Genomic DNA, 8,202 nt, shown 5'->3' with positions numbered 1-8,202 from the left:
AGAAACTGTGTCAAAGGCTTTACTGAAGTCCAAGACTACATCCACAGCCCTTCCCCCATCCAGTAGTCGAGTTACTTTGTCATAGAAGGCAATCGGGTTAGTTTGGCAAAACCTGCCTTTCGTGAACCCGTGTTGACTGGGCCTGATCATCCAGTTCTCTTGCATGTGCTTCATGATAGCACTCAAGATTACCCATTCCATGACTTTTCCTGGCACTGAGGTCAGACTGACAGGCCTGTAGTTCCCTGGATTCTCCCTGCAACCCTTCTTGTAGATGGGCACATCATCAGCCAGCCTCCAGTCCAGTGGAACTTCCCCAGTCAGCCAGGACTGCTGGAAGATGATGGAAAGGGGTTTGGAAAGGACATCCGCCAGCTCCTTTAATACTCTTGGGTGGATCCCATCCAGCCCCATAGACTTGTGGGTGTCTAGCTGGGCAAGCAAGTCTCTAACCTCCACCTCTTGGATCATGGGAGCCTCATTCTGCTCCTCTAACTCCTGGGTTTGTACAAAGGGGGAACAACTTCCCTTACTATTAAAGACCGAGGCAAAGAAGGCATCAAGTACCTCAGCCTTGTCACTGTTGTTCCTTCTGCATCCAATAGGGACTGAATATTCTCCCTAGTCCTCCTTTTCTTGTTAATGTATTTGTAGAAAGATTTATTATCTTTCACAGACTTAGCCAGTTTGATTTCCAGTTGGGCCTTGGCCCTCCTGATTTTTTCCCTGCATGATCTCACTTCCTCCCTGTAGTCTACCCAAGATACCTGTCCCTTCTTCCAAAGCTCATAGGCATTCCTCTTCTTTTTGATATCTCTCAAGATCTCCCTACTCAACCAAAGTGTTTTTTTCCCCCACTGGCTCCTTTTCCAGAACACGGGGAAGGCTTGCACCTGAGCTGTTAGGATTTCATTTTTGAAGAGCACCCAGCACTCATGGGCTCCCTTGCCCAATCAATTCTCCCTGAAAAATCAAGGTTGACAAGAAACACCGGCATATTAATTTCTAGGAACTGCTGTCCACAAATACTTCTATTCTACCTATAAGCTGACAGAGACTGAAACTATTTACATAGTTTTGCAAGTAACCTTTCTTCAAAGGAGGCAGCACTAGCCTTTAGTATTTGTGGAAAAAAGCAATATTGATTCTGAAACAATATGCAGGAGAGGGGATTAATATTTGTGGTATTGTATCTCAACTGTAAGCTAAGTCCTGTTGTTGGACATGGAGTAGTAATACAGGAGGGATTTCTGGCTCCATTGCCTTTAGTTGCTGTCAGGTATGTACACCTGATCTTTCTCCAGGTTGAACAGTTCCAGTTGAAGTTCCAGCTTCTCCTATATGACAGATGCTCCAAACCCTTAACCAAGTCCAAAACCCATCTGACCTACGGGCTCCTCCAAGTAATGTTTGAGACCTCTGGATCAAATCTGTACTGACTGTGTTCCTTTTCATTGTTCTACTTGTGTTCTTCCACATTTTCCTGACATGGAGGGACTTGAGGAAATGTAATTTCTAATCCAGATCCTAAAGCTGAACGTATCACTGAAAAGCAGAATGCATGTGTTTGAGCCATATAGCCAAGAAAGTTAAAATGTGTCTGTGACAGATACTTAAAGAGGGTGCTCCATTGTCTAATGTGCATCAATGTATACTAATGCCTCATGGAAAAAAAAATCCACATCTGAAAGATAGCGTGCAAGAATAAACTGACAGCTTACATAAATTTATTTAAGGTATTTTAATACCAAGTTAATGCATTTCTCAAGTAAGAATTTATAAATCTGAAAATTTATAGAAAAAAAATAAGTCAGAGCTTCACAAAAAGCCAACTTTCAACAGTTTGTCTCCCCCAACATACAGTTTACAATATATTTCAACTATGTTGGTAGAAAGTTAACAGTGGTGTGAAATTCTTAAAAAACATTTGCAACAGCAATTGAAAATAAAATAATTATTTTAACTCAGTGAAAAAATAATAGGACTTGTGTTTCCCAGTAGAAGTTAAGTGAGAAAAGCAGCAAAAAATCCTCGTCCTATGTATTATGTGCTACCCTTCCCGCTCCACATACATAACACTTCAACATTAATCATTCCCAGGCTCAGTACTTCAGTGTTTTTGGCAAGCAGATATACTCTGAAGTCCAGTATTTGAGGTGTGTGCTGCCCTTGCCCACTGTGCTCCAAAGGCTGCTGTTAGTCCTGTTCCTTGGGGTAAGGTAGGATCAGCAACAGCTCTGAGTAAAGCTCAGGAGCATAAAGATTTTTCTATGTGTTCATATCCATTTTCACTCTTCATCTCTCCAATACAAACTGGAAAACCCAGAAACGTTAGTTGTCACACCTCACATTTAAGCATTTATAAGAGATATGGGATTTGAATGATGTTGGTATGTTTTCATCTCTACACAAAAAGTCCCTCTCTTGAATTTAGACATGCAATCACAGGACGAAAAATGTTCTTCTCTAACTTCTTAACTAAAAGTCACATTGTCAAAGGTCATTGCACTTAATAATAAGAAGGCAATTAATATGCATTTGATATTAAATATATTGTACAGATTTGAACTTCTTTGCAGTCCACTGCTTCAGACACACACATATTTAACATCTTTTTAAAAACTAAGTCTCTAATCATACTTTAACAAATAACAACAAACTTTCTTAAAGACTACTTTTTAAAGACGAAAATCTTTAAGAACAAACACACACAAAAACCCGCTCCCTTTAACTCCTAGTGCATTTCAACACATCTTTGAAATTCTCCATGTTGATCCCACATCTAACCTCACCATCTTCCTATACTGATGTAATGACACTATATCGGAACACATTTTTTCTGACCTAACCAATAAGTCTGGCATTTGTCATACTGTTGGTACAAACAGGAAAGCTGAAGGCAAGGTTATTAGCCTCACTCCTTTACCTGTAAAGGATAAAAAGTTTTGAAGTAGGCACAACTCAGCTGTCACACATATTGAATTTCAGTGGCTTATTTCAGGTGCCAAGTGCTTATTCTTCCAAGCCAGTGTTTTGGGTTGTCTCAGCGTATTTTGTACATCCCAGCATAACTTGCTTTTAAAACTATGGGCATGGAAACTTCTAGGGAGATTTTGGTCCCTGAGATATACTAAACGAGATCAATAACTAAAGGACTTATATTTAATTTGGAGTAAACTTTCTTTAAGAAAAACTAAGCTAGCTTTAACTTTCAAAGTTTAACAAATAGTCACTAAAATATCATTAAGCAGGACGAAAGAATATATGCAGTACTAGTCAATAAAAGTGCATTGTACAGAGTAGTTTTAACAGTTATTAGTTGCTGAGGAGCAAGAATTTGCCCTGTAAATAGCATGCTGTATCAAATTTGTCTTTCCCAGCTAGCACAAAAGCACAAGAACATGAAACATGGCCTGAACCAAAACATGTTTACTCCCATCTCTTTAAAGGTACAGTTAGAGAACATAGTGTCTTAAATACTTACAATGGGCAAACTGGCTACATCATCCAGAAGCCTAACAAAACTTTTAAACTTTGTGATTGACCATTGCAACAGTACTCTGTGGACCATAGCAGCAACCTCTTCATTGTCAAACCCATGTTGATATGTGCTACTAATAACACATTTTGAGCTAGTGTTTAAAAGGTTTGTACAATTTAACATGTTTCAGACCAGTGCCCACTACCATCAAACATCTTTGGCAACCATATACCAATGAAAGGTAATTCACAGCAGCTGCAAGAATTGTAAGACTGAAGTTCTACAGTGCATCATTAACATTCTGCAGTGTTGTGTAAAGAGCCCTAAAAAAGGATAGCTAAATATCTGACATTACCTCGGAAACTGCAGGGCTTTTTGTAACAACTTTCCCAAACAGAGCTAGGGCTTGTGAAATTTTAGAGGATAATGTGAGATAGTCCATGGAAAGGCCTCCAGTGCATTTGGGAGTTGATGGGGAAGGGAGCAGAGTAACGAAGGGCTGAAGACTTAAGTTTCAGCGTACCGCTGCGAAGTTACTCAGGGACTGGCAACAGATGGATTTGTGAATGGATTTAGACAAACAAGTAGTATAATCACATTTGTGGTGGAATCTTTTCAGACAATAAAACAAAAGAAAACAAACAAAGTCTGCTGGATCCAGAAAGTCCATTAAGTAGTCTCATTTACCAGTACCTTAAAGAAGAAAGAACACGCATTAGTAACATAGAATTTACTTTAAAACACTAATAACATCTATAACACAGCTGAGCTATAGGAGGAATTCTTCGTAACCATCTTTTGTTTTCAATTAATACAATTATAAACTAGATGTATCTTGTGACACCAGATAAGCCAGAACTTAAGTGTGTGGGATGTGCACAGAGACCACACTATTAAGACGGGTAAATTTTTAACAAGTAGAACTGAAGGAAGGTACTCTAAACTGATTTTTTTTTCTGAATATGAGCTAAATGTAAATTAGCACGCAAGTTGCAGTAACTATCGCATCACACAAAACTAAAATGGAAAAACAGAATCTTAAGAAAAACCTGAAGGGTATTTAAGCATGAAGAACACAGTATTACAGTCTGCACTGACACCTTATTCTGTGAGAATAAAGTCAAAGAACTTTATACCCCAGATGTGAAGTAAGATCTCATATACAGCCAGTGTCCACTTATAGCTCACTTGAGAGGTGCCAGTTTAAGCATGCAAAGGCATCTCTTACTAAGTCTAAAAAAATATAGCATCACTTTCAGTTAACTCCCATCCCCCCAAAAACTACAGCTACAGAACATGTTGAAATCTCTCAGAAGTCCACTTCCAAAACTAGTGTGAAAGACTTAACATAAACTTAGCATAAAGACCTCAGCGGCTACATAAAACTTGCTTTAACAGTGAAATAAAAAAATATTTGCCCTTTCGCCCCTGGGAGAGAAGAATAATGAAGATCATAAAATAAGGTACAGGTAATTGACCTGATTTTGATGAAATTATGAAATGATACAATAAAATACAGTACTGTTTTTCATATTCAGTCATTGGGTCCTGCATGAAAAGGCAGTTAGTTTAGCAATTTTGTAAATAGGATTTTGCCACGTTAGTGTTCTCTATTTTGTCACAACAGATTTTTCCTACGCATTTCAGTAGCTGTAAAATCATGGCCCTGCCCTACAGAGATGTGTTCAACAACAGCACTGTTGCCATGCAAGACTTACTGCTGTTTCAGCACATGAAGGATGAATTCAATCCTCAGCAGATTCAATCCTCAAACCTACTATACTGATGACTGTGTTGGAGTTCCAGTGTTTCATTAAAAGACAAAATGTAACACATAAATTAATGGAGTTCCTGTACTGAAGTTAGAAGGAAAGTCCAGTCAGCTATTCGAGCTTTAAAAAGCAAAACTATATTTACCAGAGTAAAGGTCCAGTGGGAAGTAGCCATGCTCCAATCAGCAACACAAATTCTATATAACATGTTCTACCCTAACACACAGGTCAGCAAAACTACAACCTTGACATAACATCACTGATGCTATTCCTTTTAAGACATCATTATTTTAAGAACAAGTAAGAGATGGAAATTTCTTGCAGCTTCTCCAGTCCCCAAGCTTACCACGTAAATAATATATCAATATACTGGGTATATATATCTATATATGCAGTAACAGTAACTATACCAATAATTAGTTATCTGAAAACTAGTACAAAAAAGGATTTTGAAGGCCAGAGTGAGTTGAGATGAATACGTTTTCCACTTGTGCATCAGAAAGGTGCTGATAAGCACAGGGAAGGGAGAACCTCCTGTTTCTTATGAGTGTAAATTTAGATTTTTATATGCAGGTTACTGATTAGTTGTTTTTAAAAAGCAATAAACCCAAGATTTATGTTGCTTATCTGCCTACTTAACACTGATCTTCATCTTATTTTAGGTAACCCCCATGTAGTCAAGGACCTGACCTGGAATTACTATTCAGGTTGCTTAGTTCAGCTTGTTAAAAATTTACCCACTTATTCACAGTTGGCTTTATTTTATGCTTCATAATCAAGACTGTTCTCATTCAAAGATACATTCCAGAGTTAGTAAATCAATGAGAATCCACTTGTTCAGTTCGATTTTTGCATTTGTTTAGTTTGATTATAGTTCTCCTATAAGCTCAGTCTCTTCCATGCAAGGAAAACTACAGTAGAATAGTTAATTCAGGCTGAATGAGTAGAAACAAAATACAAACACATCATCACAGGAGCACGCCAGAGTCCTCCACTGTCTGTTTAATTAATACCCCTCCACATCCCACCAAAACCAAAAGAAAGAAACCACCTCCAAGAGCTTACTAAGCAGCAACAATGGCTATACTGTAAAATATTTTCTTTGGAATGAAATTAGGAAACACAATAACAAAGAACAAATGACATCACCATATAAAATTTTTTTTCTTAGCACAATAATATCTTAAAGAAAAGCATTACTTCTGGCATAAGTAACTAACACTGTCATCCATATTGAGAAATTGTTTTTAAACATATTAATAGGTTGAAGATGCATCTTCATTGCATATGCACACAGTCCCTTTCCCCAGTTTTGCAGATAGGCTTTTTATGATCTCTTCTCTTTACACAAAATGAATTCATTTATCCATCAAGAGCAAAGTGCAAAAAAGAATATTCTGTAGATTTAGTAGATGAAGATTTCTAACCATACAATAGATCCAAGGGGACCAGAAAAATGAAAGGGGTGCATGAAGCCTTTCAGGGACAGAAGAAAAGTCTTCATGAATGAGAGCCTTGAAATAATTTTAAATGTTATGCTAAGAAATACAGGGTAAAGAATGGAACCTTATTCTAACCACAAAGCACACCGTAAGGCAGGCAATGCAAAACTCTGCTAAGCTACTCCAACCTACATTCTTTTTATAAACTGTGTAGGGTTTGCATAGCTAGACAAAGGTAAGGGGCGGTTCAAGTTTTCATGAGCATCTAACAATTATGAATTTCATGGCACATGAGGATGAATTCAAGATGGCATTCACTCGGTTCCCTTAGGTACCATATGTCTAATTCACACCCTCAAACACTTGTGTGCATGAACAACAAAAAGCATCAGTCATTTTTGCTAAAAATAGACAGATGGAATATCAAAAACTCCAACACTTAAGCTAGATAGCTTTTAAAGTGATTCAGTTCAAATAATAACTAACCTGAGACGTACTTCGCTCCGATTAACATTATTATGCTACTCATAATAAAAAAACCCAAAGGCAGACTACAGAAGATACTAGTGTCACCTGATGTCATCCAGGGGAGGGTGTTTCCAGTCAAGCAAATCAAAAAAGAAATATATATATAAATTGAAATATATGTGTTAAAAAACATATGAAAGCAGAAAGTAACATAGGCAGTGACTTTTGCAGAAAAACTGAAAAAGATCATGCACAATTCCCACAACAATTCAAAACAAGCTCTTAAAATAAGAGTTCAAATATAAATGCCACTGTTAGCACTATCTAGATTGAGCCCATTTCTAGTATTTTGCTATATACCCCTAGCAGACAGAAGACAAAGTTTGAAAGCAAGAACTAATAAATATAACATTTCCCCCACCCAATGTTGAACCAGATATTCACCAAGGGTAAGTTTTAATAAACATAACCCTTTTCACAAGAACTGAAAAATGAGATCTAGTTTTATTTTCTGCAAGACAGAATTTTCTGTCCTTCAAAGGAATAAAGATATCTAACTAATACATGTATCAAGAACTTTGGATTTTATAACAGGATACATAACAAAGAGTTAGATGTAAAGCTACTAAATTGTAATGGACAACACTGAAGTCAATCTTGTTACTCAGGCTCAGTTACCTATGTCCCTTCCAAACAGCCTTGAGAGATGTTTGTATAGCCATGTGTCAAATAAAATACTTAAATCAACATATATGATGATAAAAGGAAAATTTTAGCTTTAGCTTTCAAGGATGAAGTAAGAGACTTCATCCAGCTTGAGGGCTGCAACTGTGGATTCTGAAGGAAGTTTACATTTTGAAGATTCTTTACTTAATACTTTCATTCTATTAGTTTTTCCAACAAAAGGAAAATGAAATGAAGATAAGACCCGCAAATGACATGCTGTATGATTATTTACGACTAAAAACTGAAATAGTGCTGAAATATAAATTCAAATTATGTATCATAAAAGACAGCAGGTTTTATTTAATTCAAACCT

The 8,202-nt window shown here is 37.1% G+C and overlaps 1 protein-coding gene across 6 annotated transcripts in view; it reads right to left on the bottom strand.

The window, feature by feature from the left end:
* Window positions 1–1,697: 1,697 nt before the first annotated feature.
* The window catches only part of GK (glycerol kinase), a 38,847-nt gene continuing 32,342 nt past the window's right edge, over window positions 1,698–8,202 (bottom strand). For 2 of the 6 annotated variants that reach the window (XM_054073930.1, XM_054073941.1), the window contains 3 exons: window positions 7,182–7,268; window positions 5,200–5,270; window positions 1,698–4,174 (listed from right to left, as the gene is read on the bottom strand). In XM_054073930.1, the coding sequence (XP_053929905.1) occupies window positions 5,227–5,270; window positions 7,182–7,268 (131 nt within the window). In that variant the 3' untranslated portion in view covers window positions 1,698–4,174; window positions 5,200–5,226. Of the gene's footprint in view, window positions 4,175–5,199; window positions 5,271–7,176; window positions 7,269–8,202 lie in introns of those variants that run through there. The other 4 variants (XM_054073948.1, XM_054073960.1, XM_054073970.1 and 1 more) reach the window with 4 other exon arrangements.

Source organism: Cuculus canorus, chromosome 1, assembly GCF_017976375.1.
Source record: "Cuculus canorus isolate bCucCan1 chromosome 1, bCucCan1.pri, whole genome shotgun sequence".
Taxonomy (NCBI): Eukaryota; Metazoa; Chordata; class Aves; order Cuculiformes; family Cuculidae; genus Cuculus; species Cuculus canorus.
The sequence above is the reverse complement of the archived record's forward strand: the minus strand, read 5'-3'. Positions and strand labels throughout refer to the sequence as shown.